This window comes from Mytilus californianus, unplaced genomic scaffold (genome assembly GCF_021869535.1).
Source record: "Mytilus californianus isolate M0D057914Y unplaced genomic scaffold, xbMytCali1.0.p SCAF_11, whole genome shotgun sequence".
Lineage (NCBI taxonomy): Eukaryota > Metazoa > Mollusca > Bivalvia > Mytilida > Mytilidae > Mytilus > Mytilus californianus.
In genome coordinates, this window is record NW_026262593.1 from 8517688 (window position 1) to 8543210 (window position 25523).

At 33.1% G+C, this 25523-nt stretch overlaps 1 protein-coding gene across 2 annotated transcripts in view; it reads right to left on the reverse strand.

The window, feature by feature from the left end:
• Nucleotides 1-2447: 2447 nt before the first annotated feature.
• LOC127719496 (methyltransferase-like protein 27) overlaps nt 2448-25523 on the reverse strand; it is a 34663-nt gene continuing 11587 nt past the window's right edge. Inside the window, exons 1-6 of one of the 2 annotated variants that reach the window (XM_052225643.1) lie at nt 9460-9628; nt 7995-8119; nt 6220-6348; nt 4481-4619; nt 4030-4122; nt 2448-2881 (exon numbers count right to left, since the gene is read on the reverse strand). In XM_052225643.1, coding sequence (XP_052081603.1) covers nt 2697-2881; nt 4030-4122; nt 4481-4619; nt 6220-6348; nt 7995-8105 — 657 coding nt within the window. In that variant the 5' untranslated portion in view covers nt 8106-8119; nt 9460-9628 and the 3' untranslated portion in view covers nt 2448-2696. Of the gene's footprint in view, nt 2882-4029; nt 4123-4480; nt 4620-6219; nt 6349-7994; nt 8120-9459; nt 9629-25523 lie in introns of those variants that run through there. The other variant, XM_052225642.1, reaches the window with a different exon arrangement.

A 25523-nucleotide genomic window follows, 5' to 3' on the forward strand; every position in this document is an offset into this window, starting at 1 on the left:
AGTTTTCGACTGATTTTTATCATTCAAACTGATTTAACTTGAAAACGAGTTCATGGACCCTTCTTTTTTAAAATGACATTTGGTTTGATTACGTATGAAGATTATGTGTACCAATTTTCCTGAAAAAGTCAATAGTGCAATTATTTTAAATTTGATAAGTATACAGCCAAAATGACATTTTTTTTCTACATTAATGAACATTTGATAAATATGGGTTATTTGTAAAAATAAAATGTACAAATTTATAGAACATTTATATAAAACAGAAATTACAAATAATTTGACAAAAAACAGCTTGTGTTTATCTTTTAAAATTAAAGAAGTTATGTATTTCTGTCGAAAGGAAAAATACGTCAACAAATCCAAATATCAGGAAAAGTCTGAAATTTCAACCTCAATTTACTCAAAAAGTAGCACATGACGGTGTATTTTTTATTGCATATTTGATTTAAGCAGGTAAAAAATAGCCTATATGCAAATTTTCATCAACATTTCATTACGGGATCAAAACTGTATCGTATGTTCTTAAAGAGTTGTTACTTAGGTTCCTTGACGTGAAGAGAGCGTGATACTTCCACTACATTTGGCACTTTTCGTACTGTTGTAACATCCGTTACCAAACGTTTCTCAAAACTGTAATCAATCCTTTATGACGTGACGCAACTATAATCGCGTTTTGATAGTAATACGTGTTTCTCTTTATAAACGTTTCAATTCATTTCAATTTCAATAGGTATTAGGGGAAAATGTGCACTTCAACCACTTATTAGTAAACAGTTACTTGGCCTTTTCAATAGTCTTGCTTATATTTTGTCTTTGCTTTACCACCCGAAAACATTAGGAAAAGATTTAACATCCAATATAATTAGAACCCGTAAAGTTTCATAACAGATTTCACCACCCAATGTTGTTATTAAATCCGATACCGTTTCTATTCGGGGTAGTTTGTGAATATCATCTGTGAATGGATATACCTACATTTGATGATTGCTTCATATCAGGACAATTTCACAAAAATTTTCAAAGAAATCTACTGTTTAATTCAAATGCGACTTTGGAAATACTATAAAAAAGCAGATTGTACAGGGACAATGTGCACGACAGTATAAACTCCACATTGAAAGGCAAATAAACTTTTCCTTGATGAAATATGACTACATTTGTATATACGCAACAAGGCTAATTACGAACCATCATCTAAAGTCAGTTAAATATAAGTTGATAAGAATCGCTTGTTATCTTCTGCTTAGGTATGAGTACATTTAAAGGTTTAATATGAATAAGCGCTCTCATAAACTGACAAAATGTTAAATAAAGACATTCCCATGGAAGCGCGGGAAAAATAGACAAACATCTGAAACGATTTTTTTTTTTAAATCAAAATGGTATGTTATGAGTAAATTGAATGAAGTAGAATGAATAAAACTCTTATAATTTAACCAAAAAGTATACAAATATCTGTTGCTGTTATAACAGACTTTAAAGCACTTTGTTTGTTTGTATGATATGAAAAGTGTTTTAACAGAGGCGAAAGATTCCAAAGGGATATTCAAACTCATAAGTCCAAAAAAAAAACAAACAAACAATGCCATGGCAAAAAATGAAAACGACGAAAAGAAAAGCAGTATACAAAACATGACAAGGAAAACTATTGACTGAGCAACATGAACCCCACCAAAGGGAAGGACTAGCAGATCCTTCTCCACATGTGGCACCCGTCGTGTTGCTCACGGAAGTAGAAATCCGGCGATAAGTCTTATTAGGTAGGTCACATTCGAGGAAAAAAAGACTGGATTGTGGTTACAAATGGAACATATCCGTCATCATCTGTGAAACAGATATTCAATAACGGTCAACAAACTCGTGATTGCGTCCGTAAAACTTGCAAAGGGATGATTTCAACTGCACCACTTTGAACTCTTGGTTTAATAGCTTCTTTGTAAGCAGCAACCCTCTATCAAAGAAATCATGATAGGAAATGCTAGCTCTGGATTATCGTATCAATTTGGAAATATATATACTCCCTATGCACGTGCTAGTTGAATCTACAGTTCTATTTAATCAGAAGCTGTAGTAAAAAAGGGAAAAATAGCAAGGGAAATTCAAAACGGAAAGTCCTTTTTCAAATGGCAAAATCAAAAGCTCAAAAACATCAAACGAATGGAAAACAACTGTCATATTCCTGACTTGGTACAGGCATTTCCTTATGTAGAAAATGGTGGATTAAACCTGGTTATATAGCTAGCTAAACCTCTCACTTGTATGACAGTCGCATAGAATTCCCTTATATTGACAACAATGTGAAGGCAAAACAAACAGACATAAAAGGTAAAATGGCAACACAGTACAGAAGCTTTAAGAAGTCAAGAAGTGTATTGCTTTTTAAGGTGTTAAAATCTAAAGGTAGAAACAATCGGAAAGTTTGAAAAATGAAAATAAAGCAACCGAATTTTGAAAATATATATTTGATTTAATGGATTGTTATTACAAGCAAAATTAGTCCATTACAAACACAGTATATGATTGGAAAATAAAAGATGACAATTACCGGTAATAGGTGAATTGCCAATGTTTTCCGAAACTTTTACTCTTAACGGTAGTCACTTCTGACTTCAGCTTGAGATTGAATCAACCGACATTATCCTTTCACAGGATGAAACATTCAACTTGCATGTTTAAATTGGCGTAATGTGTTCTCATTTAACACGATATACTATGATAATTCCGTCTGCGTTCTCCATAAATCCATCATACGTGGTTATCTCTTCCTTTCTCCATTTTCCATCTTTCTCTAGTTGATCACATAACGGGAAAAACTTATCCACGTAATCTGGTGATTCATAAAAAGGGGAACGTCTATTCGATATACAGATTATACCACCTAAAAATTAATAAAGATAAGTTAGAGACGAAATGGTCAGTAAGACACATCTTTAACTGATTATATCACATTATTAAATGTTCGTTCTTGCTTTCGAAACCATTTAAAGAGGGTTCAAGGTGGAAACAGTGTTTGATTTATTTATTCAACCAATAAGTGCATTTCAGTTGTTTTAATCGTCAGTAAAATTCGAAACATCATATATTCATGTTCTTAAGTCCAGCTTTTGACAACACAACAAAGCTTTGTACTAGGATGCAAATTAATTGTACTTTGGTTATTGTGTCTTTCTATTCAAATTTAAAGAAAACATGTAACATTTTCATTTTCTTATCTTATTTTAGCAAATAACATGTTTATTGACTCTTAAATATTCAAATTCCATAGGGTGTCATTAGATTAAGATATTGCCTCTGTTTATACTTTTAAACTTCCGCAAAAAGAGAAAAGTAAGTATAGTAACCGTCAAAGCGAAATTAATATACTAGTAACAAGAAAGAGGCGAAAGATACCAAAGGGATATACAAACTCATAATCGAAAATAAATGTACAATGCCATGGCAAAAAAAGACCAAAAGACAAAAAACTGTTTACAAAAAACAACATAGGCAACTACAGAACCATTCAAAAGAGAAAACATTTGAGATCACTATATGTTAAAACTCGCAGATAGTAATATTACGTCATAATGCTTATAGTCTATTGAACAGATATATCGTTACCAGAAGAGGTGAAATTTCACCAGCCGCTAGGCCTAGTAAATTTATTCATAAGATGTACGTCTCATGTTCATGATACACATGTTTCATTACACCGAAAATCGATAGGGATTGTCGAGTTAAACATTTGTTTCATTATCCATTTCAACTTCAAGACGTTTAGTTAGCAAAAAAACGACCGCCATCAATAAAGCGCACACATCATCATGCCTTTTTGTGAAGGTAATAGCAGATATTTACATTTTGGCGATTACAACGAAATAGAGGTTAATAAAATATATATCATTGTGGATATACCCTGGTGGTGAAATATGAAATTCAACCTAATTCGCCTGATAAAGAACAAACATGAAAAATACACTGGCTATAAACCAATCCAGGATACTGATATGAGTAAAATGGACGACTAAGGAAAAATGATGGTATTACCTGGTTTTGTTATTCTTATCATTTCAATTATGGCGTCATACGGGATATGGCCTGTATTAAATGAACCAACAACCGCCAGCAAATCGAAGCTGTCTACAATTTAACACAGAAAAAATAATCAGCAAAACTACATATATATGTAAATGACGATTATTTTGATAATGATGATGAAATCTAAGTTCAGTCTATCTAATGTTTAGTTTTAAAATATTAAAAAAAAATCAAAGTATTCTGGTATAAATATGTTTGCACGTAGATCATACTTCTCATTTTATATTCCTTATTTAAATTAATTTTAAACCGACTATTTCTGAAACATTTGTACAAGTATTTGAAGCATACAATTTTTCTTTCAATACTTTCCATAATTTTAAAGATTATTTGTTCTACATTATATAAAGTGAATTAATTTAAAATTTGGTATTTTTATTCAGTGCTACAAATGTATTACCTTGTTTGAAAAATGGCAAAGGCTTGGATGTAAAGTAACTGCAGAATACATTTCGATATAACTTCTTCTTTTCTGCCTCTTTCAACATTCCTGGAGATGGATCCAATCCATCGATGGTTTTAAATCCTTTTGATGCCAACTAAAGCATATGAGTGCAATGTATGTTAATAAGCATTTAATTTGTGTGTACTGTAAATCGCATGATCATTGAACATGAAATCGGTGTCCAAATTGTCATTTGTCATATACTTAAAAAAAAACAATCATAGTTACAATGTGTACAAATTTTCAAATTCAAAATAACCTGTAACGGGATAGACAAACGGACGACAATACAGGCGGAAACAAAGACTAAATACCGTAGTGCATCCTACTGTTGTAGGCAAGACAGACAAACGGACGACAGTACAGACGGAAACACAGATTTTTTACCATAATGCATCATACTATTGTAGGCGGGACAGACAAACGGACGACAGAACAGACGGAAACAAAACTTATATACCGTAGTTCATCCTACTATTGTAGACAAGACAGACAAACGGACGACAATACAGACGGAAACAAAGACTTTTTACCATAATGCATCATACTATTATAGGAGGAACAGACAAAAGGACGATAATGTAGACGGAAAAAAATTATATACCACAATGCATCCTATTATTGTAAACAAAGAGCTGTAAATTTGTATTTTGTTATTACTCAAAGACAAAAGATACGTTGAATTCGGAGGAGCTATTCGTATTGTTTTTATTTGTTATTCTCCAGTATTGTTTTGCATGAAGCTGTGTTTTGCCTATTGAATAATGTTTCCAATAATTACTTTTGGCTGATGATTTTCATTGTATGATTTGTTCTTATTCTGCTTGATACAATATAAGTGATTTAAGTATTCACAAAAATCTGTTCAATCCGGCTACATGTGTCGAGGTTGCTAAATCAACAACGATATATATTCTGAGCCCGTGTTTTTACTAACATAATATTACTGTGAGATTGGTACGTGAGAAATTTTTAATTTGTAAAATATGTTAAAATCTTATGTTATCTTCAAGATTCATTAATGTAAATGAGGTTGTCTTGGTGTCCTTTTGGTAATTTGTTTTGGTTTATTTATATGCAACGTTTCAGCCATTAATTGTCTATTCATTTTCATAGATCTGCATCTCAGCCATCACATAAACGAAGATAACTTGTAAGTTTGAATTATACCAGTTGAAAACGAAATAAATTTGTGTTCATCTAAAGAAAAAACAAAAGTAAGAAAAAATTCAACGGTTAAGGATTAATAAGTTGTCGTCATTTAGGCATATAGTTGTTACACACAAAAGCGTTGTTTCTAGTAAACATATGTTGAATATTATTGCAAAAGCTCCCAGATGATAAAATATTTTTGAATCCCAATTGCTGAGGTTGTTTAGATTGATTATGTTTTGAGGTCGTTTTCATACAGGTGTATTATAAAAAAAAAACAATACACCAGTCTTTTTCCTTTATAGCTTGCTGTTCGGTGTGAGCCAATGCTCTGTGTTGAAGGCCGTACCTTGACCTATAATGGTTTACTTTTATAAATTGTAACTTGGATGGAGAGTTGTCTCATTAGCACTCATACCACATCTTCCTATATCTATTTTATATGATTACCTCTTCCGCTAGAAAACCAGTTCAAACCAGTCTTTTATATGCTTACCTTTTCCGCTAGAAAACCAGTTCCAATCAGTCTTTTATATGCTTACCTCTTCCGCTAGAAAACCAGTTCCAGCTCCAACATCAAGCAGAACAATGTTTCCTCTGTTTTCAGGGTAATATTTACATATTACTTCACTACATTTACTGTTTGCAGCGTATCCAAATTGTTTTAAATTCTGGAAAAAAGAAATTGTTAGGTTACCTAAGCAATAGATTTTTGGTAAAATAAAGCGGCTCGTGAAAGAATGCTGGAAATTGCAATCGGTCAGTTAAGGAGCTGGTATCTCCTGGTAGTTCACAAATTTAAATTGATTTTTATGAATATTCTTGAATTAAAACAACGTTACAGTCAAGTTGTTGGACATATATTTAAAGTAACTAAGAGAAATTAACGGTGAAATGTTTATCTGTTTAACTGCGTGTGCAAAAAAGGACAAAAACTGGTTAAAATTATGAGTGCTTCCACTAGAAAAAGAAAACAATTTCTTCGTCAATTGACAAACATATATTTGAAATATACTGTTGTATGAGAAAGAACGACTGAAATTGACATTTCATACGTTTTACGATCTCCATTACGAATTGGTTGACCGAAACATATGCTTGTGTCTCATTTCGTCAGCGAAATGCTTTCTTTGATCTTTAGATGAGGTCATTCATCTGATCTATATATTGACCGAATGCGTCTTATTCTCCATAGTGACATATAAACAGAGTGTGGATACGAGTGGCAGATAGTGCATGCATAGCAGGAGGCACTTATCCGTTTCGACATACCCGGTTCCGTTATCCGTTTCGACATACCCGGTTCCGCTCCGTTTGAAGTTTATGCGATTCCTCAGTTTTTGTTTTGATCTTGATTTTTTTTAAATCCTGAATTGATTCCTGATATTTGAATATCGATTAACTACGACAGTCTAATTTACCATCTATTAGAAAAGTATTATGCAGTAAACGATATAAATGGTATACAGATTTACAATCAATGAAAAATAGATATGACATTAACCAGCTACAACTACTGAATTACAGGCTCATAACTGGTAGAAAAAGATGGTGTCGGGGTTAAACGTGTGAGCGCTCAACCATCAACCTAACATGGAACAGTGGTGTAACAACACAAAATAAGAACACACAGAAAAATCAGTTGCAATTGATTTAACTCAATAGATCGGTACGAAGCACACAAAAATAACTACAGACTAGTTCAAAGCCAATTACAAATAGTAAATGAAATATATTCTCCGGACTAAAGTCTTACTAAATGTTTGGTTTTTTGTGTAGTGCTTTGTGGATTGTTGTTTGTCTTTTTGCTGGTTTTTTTTCATTTGTGTCGCTGCATTATTGGTTTTCTCTTGGCTTATAATTTTCGAGGCCCATGTTATTTTTCCTCTTTCTGGAAAACATATTTCTGAGCTAATGCTTTAAATGAATCATTTATGGAAAAACTGTTGTGTAATGGAAGTACGATATCTATTTTGATATTAAACCGCCTTTGAATACATAGTGACTTTTGGGGTGGAATATATGTTTTTTTAACCATAGCGATTCTGCAGGAAATTTACAACAATTATGATCGAAACGAAAACAAATCTTCGGTTCGTAATGATATTATTTTGAGGACAATAATAATCTTGCATGAAACTTAACTCATAATGCTATCCAGGTGAAAAAAATTATGTAATGGTATATCAACAACTCACGGATAGTCAACAATGTTCATCTTTATGTCATGTATTGTTGCGCCCATTTAACGTTATACGGTTCAATGTAGCCATTACATAGCTCAATTAAGCTTTGACCATTGATAATATAGTCTTACCAATTCATATGTAGAGCTCCAGTCGTTGTACAAATTGGTTTTTTCCTCCGTATTTAAATTCTGGCTAATTAGTTGTTTAACTGTAGTATCATAAAGAGATTCTTTATCCATGCTTAGGTTTGAAACTAAAATATATTTAAACAAATAACATAAATACAATATTTGAATAATTTTTTTTCTTCCATGATGCAAAAGAAATTATAACAAACACAACGACATAAAGGTGTTGTGATTTTTCTTTGGAAAACCAACTTATACAGCAGATGAACAAGATATGGAAACATCTCAATAGTAACAATTAAGTAACAAAAAAGTACATTTACCAGTCATTCAACTCAAACATACACCAACTGAATCTATACTGTCACATGACAGAACTATAGATAAAAATGAAGACCACAAGGAATATTCAGGCTACATCATGAAGACAGAATATTTTGTTTTTACACAACTCGTTACCATTGTCATTGGGACGTCGGTGGCCGAGTGTCCATGCTGTTCATCCACCTTTTCTCTAGCTTGTCAACACTAAAATTGTAATAAACACATACTCCTTTGCATAATTAGACATGACCCAATGCATCATACATTTTTTTTCAAATTAAAATTTTTTCATATGACATTTTGTGGCGAAATATCTTTTTGGTAATGTCTTGGTTCATATCCAAATATAAATGACAATATTTTAAAATGAGGCAATTTTGGCATATTTTCCAGATTTGCCTTTTATTGAATGGCTTGAAAAAAAACAAATACGTAAGATACAATCGGAAAATATAATATTTATACTAATGTCTGATAAACTAATTTCTTGAGACGATCTGCAGGATGTTAATGTTCGAATTCAAGGGTAAAAATGTTGGCTTTACATACTTCTCCCTTGTTGAATTTCTTATAATATTTACTTGATCTATGTTAAGGCTAAAACAGGTTACTCGTACTGAAGATGTTGACGAATAAACTGATGAAAGGACAGACAGAGAGACGGGATATAAATATATAGCCTTATTCGGATTCGCCAGTAGATGCTCAATAAGCCGAGAGAATGATAACTGCAAATCATGCCAGCTCTGTAATGCAACATATCATTTATTCTTCGGAGAAATAAACAAACTCGTCTACGTTGCAATTTCCGAGGCAATACAGGTTTCAAAAATATGAAATAAATGTTAATAGCATTTTATGAATTGTTGCGTTCGAAGCAGGTAAGTTAGTCTAAAAAAGTATTTTTATTATCTAATGATTAATTGTTTTTTTATTGGTGTTTAACGCGAGTTTCAGCACTCTTTACTATTTCGTGGCGGTCAAGTTTCATTGATAGAGTAAGCCGAAGAGAACCATCACCCGTCGGCCAGAAAATTTATCTAATGAAGTTTTATTATCAAACTAAAGTAGATATACTTGTAATAGTCAAACCTTAACCATTAGCAACAGTACTATGTAAACTATATTGTTTTACACATACCTGAGTTATTCACACAATTTCAAACGCGAAAAGGTAATTGCTGTTGTACATTCCGCATGAAAGCATGTTTCCTGTCAGTCCAAAATAATGTAATAAAATGAAATACATATACACCTATAAGAAAACGACTTAAAGTTTTTACTGTTTTATACACATGTTGAAATGAATTACCTGTATTGTGCTGTAACATCTACAACCTCGAGTGTGAAAATATTACAGATAACTGTGTATCGGTTACATGTCCTAATTCTTGACTTTTATTCATCTACTTATTTTTCGTATGAAGTTATTTTTATCTTTCTTGTCTTTATCTAGTTGGCAACTCTCAAAAAAATATTAATTTTCAATGCAGAGGCAGGTAGCGGAATCCAAAAAGATAAATAAAGAAAGATTTTTTACGGTATTCTTTTATCAGTGTCTTTATCATGATTAAAAATGTTTGATTGTTTTCTTTTTATTGAAATTGAGTACATTGGTTAAAGTTATATGAAACTTTAAACAAAAGTTGAATATGTTTTATATACTTGAATGGCTACGATTTACTTTAAAACAAGAATTCGCGGACTTTCTTGTAATCGATTTTTTTTTTATATTATCAAATCTTCAGAAATGTACTGCTATTGAATTATTGTCTACCCGCACACTAATTCACCGTTATTTTCCCGTATGCAGTGACCTCAACTACAAGACCTCTCGTTAGAACTTCGGCCACCGCACAGCGCAAGTGCGAGGGGAAACCCGTGATGAAAGAATGTAAACAAACGTGCACTGGAAGGTAAATGGTAACAAGTTTGAGCTTTCTAAAAAGCTGTGGACTGCTTCGCTCTATCTTAATTGAAGGTAATATGTGTGCATGTGGTTAGTATTGGAAATGTGGTATTTTTAGATATTGACTGATATAAAATGGATGTCTTAGACTTGGAATATCAATTTTTGTTTTCATGTTAAGATGAAATTTTCTGAAATTTTAAACTGGCTAATCGGTGTTTAGTTGTCAATGTGTCTTTGTGGAGTGTGGATTTCTAGTTCTTTCAGCTGGTCATTGACTTGCGATTTTGATTGCTAGTTCTGTTTATAATTCATTTAGATATATATGAATGTTTAGGTATGTTGATTAAGAGTAGCATGATTTCGAGTGATGAAGACAATAACAATCAAAACCAAGGAGGAAACAAAGACTTGTACAACCAAAATATATATTCACTTTACTGGTTGGAAATTAAAACATTTACAAATAGACACGACTCTGGAGGTGTTCCTGTCTGGAGTTGTTCCTAGATTGGCAGAAGTTATAAAATACAGATAATGCATTTTTGTAAACATTGTATAGGAACATTGTTTAGCAAACCAAATCGTGCGTATTGCAGATTAACAAAGCAAATAAACGTATTAATAATTGATATTTCAATTTTGAATTTGAGTGTGCAATATATGCATAATAAAACGAACATAAATTAATGACAGTTGAACGGAACTGAAATACACATACTTAAATTTTCCGGCATTTGATGTCTTATCCTGAGACGAGAAAAGTCTGTAATTCTTTATCTTATTTAAGCCAATAGCTGTTGCTGTATCTCAGCCGAATCATAAAGCAACCAATCAGAATCGAAAGTATAAAACGAGCGCACCCAGCAGTGTTTACAAGTTGTTGAGCAGTGATTGAAAAGTGCTATTTACGGTATATTTATTCATTTGTGGAGGAAATTTTTCAAGTCAGGTACATTCATATTTGTTTATTAACCATCATTAAACTATCACTGTGAAGATAAATGAGATAAATAAGAAAGTGAATTGAAATTATCCAGTTGATATTTCGCCGTTGAGTAAAAAGTATGGCGGACCAGTCCGGTGAAGAAAATAAACAAACACAAATAAACACAATGACACTACATTCACCAAAACAAGAATGCAGACAGAAGAAACGATGCATCTAACACTGACAATAAGTTAAAAAGAGCTCGGTCTAATGAAAATGTATCAGAAACCGAACAAGAAACAAATAAACGTCTGAAAAAAGATGACATTGGTAACGAATTGGGTGAATTGAAAACACTCATGTATGATCTTGCTGTTGAGATGAAAGATATGAATGACAAAGTATTTGAACGTATTGACAATTTAGAAAATACTTTTGCAAAAAATATTGTTGAAAATATGAGCAAAATGATTGACAATAAAATAAATAAAGAGGTGAATAAAGTGAAAGACGATTTTAAAGCTCAAATGACCACAGTAAACAAAAGGATTGACGGCATCGTAAATAAACTGAGGAGCGATATTAAAAACATACATACCGAGGTCGCGGACAGAGTGCGCACAGATTTAATCAGTACACAGGCAGGTGCAATTACTCGGCCGATACAGCGAGATACAAAATTTGTAGTTAAAATGCTCTCAGAAACCGATGCGGAGAAGACAGACTCTGAGCTGACAAAAAATCGGGTATCCGCTATCATTAGAGATGGTCTTCGTTTACATGATGTTCGAGTTGTTGAAGCTACAAGAATTGAAAGCAAAGGAAGTCGCCCAGGGCTTGTGATAGCTTCCGTAGAAAATGAAACACAGAAAGAGAAGTTGATGAAAAGTAAGAGAAAGTTGAAATATTAACGCGATTATCAAAAAGTTTACATTGAAAATGAACTGACATCGGAAGCACGGGTACAATTGTCAAATATGATGACAGTGCTGAACGGTATTGGCCGTGAAAAAGACTTTGTGGTTGTAAACGGCAAAATTCAGAAGAGAGGCAATAACATGAGAGGTAGAGAATATGACAATGTAAACGGACAAAGACGACCAGAAAGAGAGGAGTGGACACCAGTACAAGGACGACATTTCCGTGGTCGAGGTGGTAGAGGTGGACGCGGATATTAGGAATTAACGCTTGGTGTTTGGAACATTAGAGGGTGGTCAGCACGTCAAAATGATAATTCAAACTTTAGATGTCATGTTGTAAACGCTTTAAATTTTGATATTCTATGTTTATGTGAAACTTTTTTGAGAGAAAGTGATAAAATAAATGTAGAAGGTTATACTTGTTTTCAGAGAAACAGGGACAAAGTTCATGTTAATTCCAAGAGAGGTTCTGGTGGGGTTGCGGCTTTAGTTAAAAATGATCTATTGAAATATTATAATGTTGAAATTTTAAACAGTGAAGTACAAGATATTCTATGGATAAAATTGAGTAATGAAAATGATATAATATGTTTATGTGTGTGTTACTTACCACCAGAAAATTCTATATAATGACTCACTAGTTTTTTATACTAAACTGCTAGAACAGGTGTATATGTATCAAAATATTGGTAAATTGTATATTTGTGGGGATTTTAATTCTAGATGTGGAGATGCCCAAGATTTTATTGAAGGTGTTGATAATGTACAAAGAAGAGAAATTGTGATAGTATATCAAATAGAAATGGTGATTTACTCATTGAGTTTTTAGTAGATTGTAATATGTGTATGGTAAATGGGCGAATTGGCTCGCAAGATTTTACTCATATTAAAGGTACAGGGAAATCTGTTGTAGACTATGTCCTTACTCCACATGAACAGTTAAACGATGTAATTAATTTTAAAGTGAATACAATGTCAGACTTAGTAACTGAGTTATCGCTTGTCGGATACGAGTCGATTCCGGACCATTCACTGTTAGAATGGGGCATACGAGTTAGAACGTATATGTCGGAAGTAGAGCAAAACTAGAGCGGTATAGGAGTAAATCGGGTTAAAGGTCCAAGAAAGTTCAAGCTAGATGGATTGAGTAACGAACCTTTTTCTAGTGAAAATATGCAGAATGTATTACGAGATACTATATATCGAATTGAAGTTGCTTTAAACCGTAGTAAAGACGTGAATAAGGCTTTTATCGAACTGAAATATTTACTTATTAAAGAATTGGAGCTAACATGTAAAGAATTGAAACCGCTCGTTTCTAATATGCGAACGAATAAGTGTAAGCGGAAACCGTATTGGTCTGATGAATTACAGGACTCATGGAACAAAACGTGTGATGCTGAGAGGCAATGGAAGCGATGCAAATCAATTGGAAAATCTAAGCTCCGTACTCGATTTATGCAATCACGAAAAGATTTCGACAAATTAAATCGGAAAGCGAAGCGAAATTATCAGCTAGAACAACAAAATAAACTTCAAAAACTTAGCGAACAAAATTCATCTGAATTTTGGAAGTCTATAGGCAAATTAGGACTTGCCAATGATCGCAAATCGAGACAGACTTTTCAAATTCGATCAGAAACAGGAGAAATTATAAGTGACATGGACTCTGTATTAGAAAAATGGAAAATAGACTATAAAAAGTTGTACAACAGTGCTGATATGAATGGTTCGTATGATGACGAATTTCTTAAGGACATTAAAAGTAAACTTCAAAATAGGAATAATTTAGTCCATGACAATAATATTGATACAACTGAACTTAATAGAGCTATTGAAAGGGATGAGGTACGCGAGGCCGTTTTTCGAGCTAAGCAAGGTAAATCCGCAGGAATTAATGAGATACCGAGTGAGATTTTGCGAAATGACACGTGTATAGACTTGTTATATAAAATTATTCAGTTTTGTTTCATAGAAGGGCACGTTCCTAGTGAATGGTTAACGAGTATGATCTCTCCGATTCCGAAACCGAAAATGGATCCCCTTAATCCACTTGATTACCGTCCAATTTCATTAATATCAGTGCCGTGCAAAATATATGCGGATATTTTGAATAAAAGATTGACAAATTGGTTAGAACAAAATGACATGTTAGCAGAAGAGCAAAATGGATTTAGACGTAACCGAAGCTGTTTGGATCACTTATATGTATTAACAACAATTATTAAAAATAGAAAGTTACGAAGGAAAGATTCTTTCGTGTGCTTTGTTGATGCGAAGAAGGCTTTTGATAATGTTAATCGGGACATGTTGTGGTATAAGCTGATGAAAATTGGTATTAACGGAACGTTTCTAAAAGCAATTCAGTCTCTTTACGATGCGACACAAAGTGCAGTAAAATTAGGAAACAACTTGACAGATATTTTCCTGGTTCAATACGGTGTGAAACAAGGCTGTAAAATGTCTCCTACTTTGTATTCCATATATGTTAACGATCTTGCGGATGATATTCGCTCGCTTAATGCTGGTGTAGATATTGGTGATTTAAATGTATCTATTCTTCTTTACGCTGACGATGTTGCGTTGATAGCTCCAAGTGAACAGAATTTACAAAAGATGTTGGACTGTTTAAAAACCTGGTGTAGGAAATGGAGAATGACACTAAATAAAGAAATAACAAAGGTTATTCATTTTCGTAATAAAAACATTGCTAGATCTATATTTGGGACTGCATTTGAATGAATTTTTGGATTATAAACATACAGTACGAGAAATTACTAAATCAGCAAGCAGAGCACTTTCAGCCTTATATGCTAAATTTATTTCATGTGGTGGAATGACTTATGATGTGTTTACGAAACTTTATAGGTCTGTAGTTGAGCCTGTTCTATACTATGGTTCTGGAATATGGGGGCATACAAATTGGAGAGATGTACAAGTTATACAGAACAAAGCATGTCGGTTATTCTTAGGAAGTGCTTCAAATGCGTCAAATATAGCCATTCAGGGTGATATGGGACTTAAAAGTACGAAATCAGCAGAAATTTTGGTAACTTTTCGTCTTTTTCTTAGAGTGAGCAAAACTTACGATACAAGACTTACATATAAGGTTCATGCGTGGAGTAAGGATTGTTCTAGGTCATGGGATAAAAACTGTATAAAGAAAGCACAAATTTTAGGTATTGAAAATGTTATTAATGATACTTTTTCCATCAAACATAAACTGCAAGAAATCAAATCCAAACTCTGTGAAAAAGATAAAAATGAATGGGTTGAAAAATTGTTTAATGACAGAAATGAATGTTATGGTAATAAATTACGTATGTATAGGGAGTATAAAAATGTTTTAGAATTTAGTTCTTATGTAAAATTAGTTCGTAATAGGAAGCATAGACGTGTTTTGTCAAATTTTAGAAGTGGCTGTTTACCACTGGCAGTTGAAACGGGTAGATACACCAAGCCAAAAATTCCTTTAAATGAGCGTACTTGTATATATTGTACAGATAATTGTGTTGAGGATGAAAAACATTTTTTGTTAGGGTGTGATTTTTATGCAGATTTAAGATATGATTTAATGAAGAAATCTGGTGATATTTGTGAGACTTTTAACGATCTTGATTTACAGGACAAATTTATTTTCTTAATGTCAAATGATGCAATTCAACCATTTTTAGCAAAAACTTTATATCACATGATTTATCGAAGGAGGTATTGTGTGTAATAATATTTTAGTACATTAGTTTTAATTGTTTTATAATATGTGTTATATTTTTAAAGTGTCTCATAAGTCAGTTATTTGGCTGGGTACCAATATTCTAATTGTAATATTTAATTTTTAATTGCATATTATGTAATTATGTATTCATTGTGTTTTATATTGGTATGTGACACTATAATAAATTATTCTGATTCTGATTCTGATTCTGATATATGTGATAAGTAATTATTTCAAGATGGCGTGTATATCGACTGAAACTAATAGCTCCGTACCGTGATGCGAAGCAATAACTGATTCTTAAAGAACAAATTTAATACTACAAATTATTTAACAATTGTTAAGAAAAGGTAAATTAACAAATGGGAACGCATGAAAAATATAAAACAAAACATCTTGGCTCTATTGATTCACTTATTTACCACGTGTTGCACGTGCTCTGTGTTGATATTTTTTTTAATTTCACGATCCGGTAAACTTCGACAACAAACTCGAAAGTTAATCAGCTTGCGATCAACAATCACTATGGCGTACGGAAAGGGTCAAAAGTAAATTATTTCGCATATGCTACAGTTAATACAGCATATGCTATATAAACTACAGCTTAAGCTATAATTTATGTACCCTATGCTGTAATTAATGTCGCTTAGGCTATAATATATAGCATATGCTGTAATTTATACAGCATATGCTATAATTAATACAGCATATGCTATATTAAATGCAGCCTATGCTGTAATAAATAGCATATGCAGTTTAAGCGTCCAGTTGACGTACCATAAGGGTCAAAAGAAAATACAGATTACGCTATAATTGTTGAAACATGTACATTATTTACATTTAAGTTTTAACAGTCCCGAAAGGGTCAAAAGTAAATGTAGCATAAGCTGTATTGTGCCATATGGTTATAAGGTGGGATTACTGTCAATCACAAATGATTCTATTATATATTTACTGTCAATCCCTCTTCAACTTTGAAGGCTATTCACAAATTAGGATAACGCCCATCAGAACCACATTTTGTTTAGGATGGGTGAAAATTAAAGAGCATTATGATTTAAGTAATTGATAGTCGAGTTCAGAGAGTTAATGAAATATTCGGAATATTTACATGAAATTATATCATGCTTATCTTAGAATTATATTTAAGGTAGCACAATACAAAAGCAACTAAATTTTATCAAAATTTAATTTTCATCTGTTTTTGTTACTTCTTTTAACAATTAATGTTGCTGATGTCTATACTAGAATTTCTTGAGGATAATGTAATAAATATGAATTCTTATTAAAAGAATAAAATATTTTATTTTCAAACTGCAAAAATAAAAAAATATATACTTGGAGTAAAACACCATATTGTCATTGTATACAATATATATTTCTAGAAATCCCCCATAAAGATCATCTAAACTGACCGACTGATCATTTTGTGTACACATGCATAACTTACTTTTTGTAACAAAACTGAATGCAAAAAAATAAAATATATTATTTTATGTACTAAGAGGAATAAAATCAATATTGAAAATGCAATGTGTAATTAAGCTTCTGATATTATTTATTGTAACTGTTTATCATAATAAGCGGAGTTTTGACCATATCAGTAGCAACCGTGACTTACAGCAAGGTCAGTGCTGATATAACCTCTCCCGCCAGATGTATATTGATGCGTATTATAGGTGTGTGCATTTTCTTTGTATATTTAGAATTGCTGAAATGAAATGCTTTCTTACTGGTCAAAACCTAACTGATTTATGCTGAAGTATCCAAATGGTACATGTGTGAATTATATTGAAGTAAATGGGGTACAAGTAGGAAAATTCTTATTTATGCAATTTTGACACATTCATTTTTGACATTAAAATGTAGTTTTAAATGAAATTAGCTACAGTACTAGAAGTGTGCCCCTATATGCACATGTTGTTCCTTGAACAGTTATCTTCAACATATAGTCTCAGATCCAAAAAGCATCAATAGAACAAATGTTTTACCCAATTAAATTTAGTGATCTCTTATAAACTGAGGTTGACATCTTCATTGAAGGTTTATAAGAGAAGGACGGAAAATCTGAGACATGGTTTCGGAGTTAAAACTGTGTTGTACAAGAATCTTTAAAATATTTTGGGATGGAATGAAAAACAAAGAAGCTTATTTCATTCAAGTGTGGACATCACAATATAGCAACTAATTATGTAATAATTATGTCATAATGAAATTCTCATCATTTTAAATACACAGAATTTTGAAATCGGGTTTTTTGCAATCGATTCCTAAATTTATTTGAAAGAAGTAAAACCATAAAAAAATAGTTCGACATTTAGACTGATATGGCACTTTAATCTTTCTTCTTTCTTTCGGTACCCTATAAAATTTAAAGCTTGATGAAAGAGATTACATCCGTTTAAAGTTGTCTGATTAGGGGTAAAATAATCTTTGTATTGTGCTACCGAGAGAAAGAATAGTGTAGACAATGATACCGAATCCCTTAACATTTCAGGCAAACAACCAAGATAAAGGTACGGGTACGAAAAACAATGCCTTTGAACGTCTTAAAGTCGCTATGAGACTTTACAAAATTAGTAAAAATCACACCATACAGCAAGCACTAGTTATAAATTGTCTATTGTATGATGAAAAATACAAGAATGAGATTGATGTACTATTCATTTTATGCTGAATTCAATCATCAGAATTTCTATGTTTACATGTCTGTTTTATAGCACAGATTAGCGAAATGTGTGTTCGTTATAAGTTTTATTATAGTACGCACGTAGTCTATTCGACTACATGTATATAAGAATTTTCAAGAAACGATGAAATATTAAACTGTTCGAAGTCATGTATTAATTACTAAATATAAATAAAAGTAATTGAAACAAAAAAGAAAAACAAGTTTTATGAACACATCCACTTTGTATCCTTACAATCTAAATACAAATAATAGAAGGAACACGTAGCAATTTCCGTAAAGTGACATACGTGTTTTCTTATTTCGCTAAAATGGGATGTATACTGTCCATTTTTTTTCCGCAAAATTAGTTAACCGATTTGCTAATATGTCCCAAAAAGTTTAGCCAGTCTTTATTTCACAGTCAATATATATACAGCCCCTGCCGGGGAGGAAGTAAATAATCAAATCTAACTCTAACATTGGTTGATATTCTAGGCACTTTTTAAATTTTTCTAAAGCCTGGATTTTTTACTCATAAGAAATCCGATGGACAAGGTATTATTTACAGTTCTCACTTTATGGGCAGACAACAAGTTTGCATAATAGTTTTGCCACTTCAATATTATGCAAATACCCAGCTAGATTGCATTTATGTCAAATTGTATCGAAAAATATGGCATTACAAATGAACAATACGTTTTATAAAAATATATACAAATTTGGTATTTTTATTAGTATGTAACGTAAAGGAGACATATATTTTTGTAATTGCCAAAGAATTCGTGTTCGATATTCAAAGTTTGTATTTGTCAGCATTTTCGAAGGATTTGTGGTGACCAGATTCACCTGTAAAGAATAAACATTATCTTCCGATGTTCAGACAGTTTTAAATCGATACAAATTGACCATGATAATTGGTAAACTGATTTTCAACATTCCTCAGTTCTCTCTTGACTGTTTTAAAGCAGGAAAGAAATGTGAAATAGAACAACAAGATGGTAGCACAGTGGTAACATCGATTCATCAAACTGGATGTAGCTGTATATTGTCACTGCCATAAAAATGTTATGCCATAGTAAGACATGCTTACGGTGACCTATAGTTAGTTGTTAATTTCTGTGTCATTTTGGTCTCTTTTGGAGAGTTGTCTCAGTGGCAATCATACCACATCTTCTTTTTTTATAATTATAATGTCAAATTGATTATCAACAGAAAATGTATACATGCATCAGGGCCAAGCAGGCAGAAAAGATGCAGATTACCGAAATCGGACTACTCTATTAAATGTATGTCCCTGCTTTTCCGTTTGTCTATTATACCTGTTTTTCCCTTTATTTTCGTCTCATGACCCTGTAACTAAGGCAACTGGTAATCTTAAGAAGTGGTATGAGTGCCAATGAGATAACTCTCCATACAAGTCACAATTTGTAAATTTAAACCATTATATGTCAAAGTACGGCCTTCAACACGTAGCCTTGGCTCACACCAAACATCAAGCTATAAAGGGTCCCAATAAGGACTAGCGTAAACTCATTCAAACAGGAAAACCAACGGTTTAATCCATATAAAAAAGAAACTAGAAACACTTATGAACCTCATCAACAAGCGACAACCACTGAACATTAGGTTCCTGACTGTGCCATTATTTTTGGTGTAATTCAAACACTAGTTGTTTACAATATTGACATCTTCAAAAAAACTTTGAATAAAAAATCAGACAATGAAAGAAAGTTGGAAGTTGTAAGCATTTTGAAACTTAAGGCGATTATGACCATTTTGATTCATGATGAAATTGTGTACACTATTCTCAACGATATTCCTAAACACTTAGGAAGTAACTCTTTCTTCTGATGCAAAATGGAACGAACATGTTGAAAATATATACAAATATATATCGAAACACTTCGCCAGATTTATTGTGAAAGTTAAAGTTTAAAATGAATATACAAAATCTTGAAATAGTAACTGATAATCTTGCTTAGGTGACTCAAGGAAGTACCGCCGGGCCTTAGTTACGAAGAACACTACAAAAATGTCTATAATTATATTTATCAGAGGGTCTAAAAGATACCTTATTGTCTAACTTTGAACATTACTATACTATGCTGTATACATCATCATACTCCGTGACGGGACGGTATCCATATACTTCACTCACGTTTTTTCGTCTATTTTTGTAGCTTTTTCTTCATCCTGTGTGCTTCTTTTTCTAGTTATGCTTTAAATCTCTCTCCTCGAAATTATCTTTTGGACAACATTAGTGCATATATATTTTACATGTAAACTAAATTATAGTATTGTTTCCAGGAGAAGACTTCCTAAGTTCGAAAAACGTGCGTCTTAACCGTTTTGACTCTTTGAGCAAATAAAATAATTATAAACTATAAATTCCACCAAAATGTACATGGAAGATACTTGATTTCAAAATTGACAGCATATTGTTGATTTTGGGGTATGTGTTTGAACAAACATTGGTACAATTTGTACACCGCTTTCAGTCGATTTTTCTTGTATTCGTGTGAAGCACACTTCAGCCAAGCCCGGAAGGGTTTGGTTATTCCAATAGTGAAAAATTCGGGGACTATTACAGAAAATGATAAGAAAATTTTATAGTTTCATCTTTCGTTACATAGATATTGTATTGTACATGTGAACTTTCAACATACCAAAGATGTCAATTTACAAAAAAATAAACTGACATTTCTACAAATATAGTACAGAGCCATATTTTGATACTTCCTGTGCTTGCATCATCAACCGGGGAACACACATCACAGTTTTTTTCACATAAAAAGTTTGAAGTTCATGCATTTTAATTTGGTTCTGTCCGTCCTTTTATACCGTCTAATCGCTATACTGACGTCATCAATTTTGTCAGCTATGAGGTTTCAAATCTGAATGTCTCATATTATACTAGTATTTCATAATACTGAAGGAATCTTACAACTTTTTTGTTTTTTTGTGAAAATACATAAAGACCATTTTCCCTGGTATTCAGAATATAAATTAATTTAAATGACAATTTCAAAAGTCGCTTAAATGACAGATTCCTCAACATGAAGAATTTTTACAACCATGAAGAAGTATTATTGTTTAAATCTTAAAGTTCCTGAAAAAAGTATGTGATTTATGATTAATCCAAGTATCAGCATTTTGGTTTTATCTTTTATTTAAAAAGCACTGTTTAATAATTAAAAAAAAGAAAAAAAACCTCATTACATGTTTGATTGATTTGAGATTGTCTATCTCAATTATCGAACTACACCAGTACGTATATGAACAAATAGCGGGAAAATTGGCCCAAGTCCTTTTCTTTGAAGGTTCAAACAGTTTTAAACATTTAATGGCAGAAGTTCAAAAAAAAATGTACACTTTATGTTTGGTTTTGCACATTGACACGTGCGTATTGTTACAATATGTTACGTTAAATCATACTCGGGGTAAACTGAGAAGAGCAATTGCTTATACAAGTTAAGAAGGGTTGAAAGGCCTGAATAAACACTCTAAGTGTGATAGCGGGACAAAAATAAGAATATTTAAGCCCTTGACTTGTATAATTTTGTGTCACCCTGTCGGATTATCGAACTGTCGGACTATTGAACAGTCGGACTAAAGGGGCGTCGGACTGTCGGGCGTACCCCCTCACACACATGTTGAATTTCGCCAAATTCTTTATGTGCCGGTGTCCTATTGCTATTCTTCCCCCATACTTTTTTCCGGGCGGTAGAACTGGATCGATCTAGTTCCCCCCGGAAAAATTGGCATGATCCTACTTTTCCCCCTCGGCGTGATGGGAAAGGGGGGACAAACCAGGATCAGGCCAATTTTCCCCCCTAATAGCACGAGAAGCTAATTTTTCCCCCTTGTAAATTATTAACATCGGCGATGTCAGTTAGAAATCAAAAAAAATAATAGTAACTTCTTTTGATTAGTTTAGCGGTACCGAACCTTTGGCGTATTAATATACATTTGATATCAGAATACTTATATATATATATATATATATATATACATGAAGCACATTCTTATGTGGTGATCACATCCATTTTCATTCGTGAACCCTTAGTATCATATGACTAGACGAATACAATTAGTTAAACCACTTCAGGTCAGTAAGAAGACATTCCCCTGGACAGACATGTTTATGATGTCTCGTAATACTAGTATGGTAAAATGACTTCATATGAATCATGCAAAGAACCTACTTTATCTCTACCCAATTATGTTACATCGGTATATGTACTAGCTGTACAAGGAAGTACAACTGCCGACTGGTCTTTAACCAGGAGGAATGGACAGTACACTCTACCAGTTAGATGGCCGCCATTAGGAAAGATAACAACTAAAAGAGAGATGACAAAGAAAAAGAACACATCGAAAGCTGGATAGAAAAAAATACTCGCCGCCTGAAAGCTTTCTTTCAGAAGAAGTCCGATACGGATGAAACATCATCAAACCCAGTGGTTATCGGTATACCCGCTCCAACCAGCATGGGAGACGTGGAGGTACAGGAACTACCAGAAACTACATCAATCGAATGCAGATATCTACCCCATCAGTTGTAGCTGTACAAGATCTACAAAAAGATCCCGCATGCCCTAAACGTGCACAGGGTCGACTCTATCCAGCATAAATGAGACAAATATCCAACGTATTAAACTGACGTGGCAATAAGTAACTAGAGGCCACCGTACGGCTTTCAACAATGAGAAAAGCCCATACCATATAGTCGGCTATAAAATGCCCCGGCAATAAAAATGTGAAACAATTCAAACGAGATAACTAATGGCCTAATTATTAAAACAAAATAGTTTACGAAAACAAAACGAACCAACAACAACCACTGTACTACAAGCACCTAACATGGGAATGGCGAATACAGCATGTGGCGGGATTAAACATATTCGTGGGCTCGACACCCCATCCCCCAAAAAAAAATCACAAAAAAGCTCCAACGTAGGACAGCACACAATAGGAAAAAACTGTAAAATATCAATTACAATTTGCTTCACTAAAACTGTAGAGGTACGGGTTACAATATTGTTCATTTTCATTGCGTTACTGTATTATATGTATATCATGTGTAATGTTTGTAAGCCATATGTCCATATTATGGGAGTATAAGTGCTTTTTTAATAAACAATTAACTTACAAAAAAAGCACCGAAATAGGAGCACACTCATTTACCGAAAGCTATGTCAAAGCCAATTTCAACTAATATGACTATATTCTTCCAGACGGGTTGTTCTTTAATAACGAAATAACTACTAACGAGATATATATCTATGAAACAATGCTACATTTCATATAAAAAAGGACACCAATCATGCAGAGACAGACATTTACTGCGAAAACATGTATAATTATTATGGTTGTGAAACGACAGTTTGTCAACCGGATATAAGTAGGCTTTTTAATTTTGATGCTTTAATTGCATCATTGAAATACAGGTTTACTAGTTATACTAGCCTGTTGTCAGAAAAAACTAAAATTGCAACGTGAATTGTTTTGGCGATACATATTAAAATTTTCCTTGGCTTATAATGAACCCCAACGAAAACTGTTTGGCATTTGAACGCAAACAAGAATTGCCAGTAAGGAATAGTTAAATAAAAAAAAACCAAAAACAACGATGAGAAACCCGTGCAGAGACAGAAAACCTACGTAAATAGAAGTTGGGATATTGTTTTTTGTTTGTATTTTTATAAAGTTATGCCTTTTTCCATCTTGAAAACAACAAAATTGAGAACGGAAATGGGGAGTGTGTCAAAGAGAGAACCATCCAACAAAGAGCAGAAAACAGCACAAGGTTACCAATGAGTCTTCAACACAAGGAGAAAATCCCGCACCCGGAGGCGGGCTGTAGCTGGCCCCTAAAAAAATGTTTGCAATTTTCAGACCTGTGTTGCACAATACAAAGTTAAATATCGGATGCACAAACATAAATGAGCACGAAGATTGACTTTGTCATTTACGGACACCTACGATGTGAAAAAATTATATCAAGACGATAAAAAAAATTGAGACCAAATAAGTTGTGCATCTTGCATTACCTGAAAAAAATACTCACCAAGAAAAGCTTTGCATACATTTCATTGTGAAAAATCATGTTCATTAAATGAAAGTAAAAGACGCCTTTTCCCTGGGGTTTGGAGTTCGGTGTAAACAAAGGGTGGTGTGGTGAAGGTATTGGTACGGAGAATACACCCAGTGAATTTTCAGGTCAAAAGAATGCATGTAGCTGTTAGCAAATTGATGATTTGGACGATCAGACGAAACAACACAACAAAATGCAATTAAAAACGGTTAAACATGTAGACAGACTTGTGAACATGTTACAGACTGATGGACATGTAGACACAGCTTGGTAGACATAATGACCGACTGGTAGACATGTTGACAGACTGCTGTGTTACATATTTGTTTTTCGATCGTTTTTGTACATTAATTAGGCCGTTAGTTTTCTCGTTTGAATTGTTTTACATTTGTGACTTTGGGACCTTTTATAGCTGATTATGCGGTATGGGATTTGTTCATTGTTGAAGGACGTACGGTGACCTATGGCTATTAATTTCTGTGTCGATCATTTGATCTCTTCTGGAGAGTTTTTATTAGCAGTCATACCAAATCTTCTTTTCTATACATACACAGACTGGTGGACATGTAACAGACTGATGCACATGTAGACACAGCTTGGTAGACATATAGACCGACTGATAGCCATGTCGACAGACTGTTGGACATGTGGACACAGCTTGGTAGACATATAGACCGACTGATAGTCATGTCGACAGACTGTTGGACATGTAGACACAGCTTGGTAGACATATAGACCGACTGATAGCCATGTCGACAGACTGTTGGACATGTAGACATAGCTTGGTAGACATATAGACCGATTGATGGCCATGTTAACGGACTGTAGGACATGTAGACACAGCTTGGTAGACATATAGACCGACTGATAGCCATGTCGACAGACTGTTGGACATGTAGACACAGCTTGGTAGACATATAGACCGACTGATAGCCGTGTCGACAGACTGTTGGACATGTAGA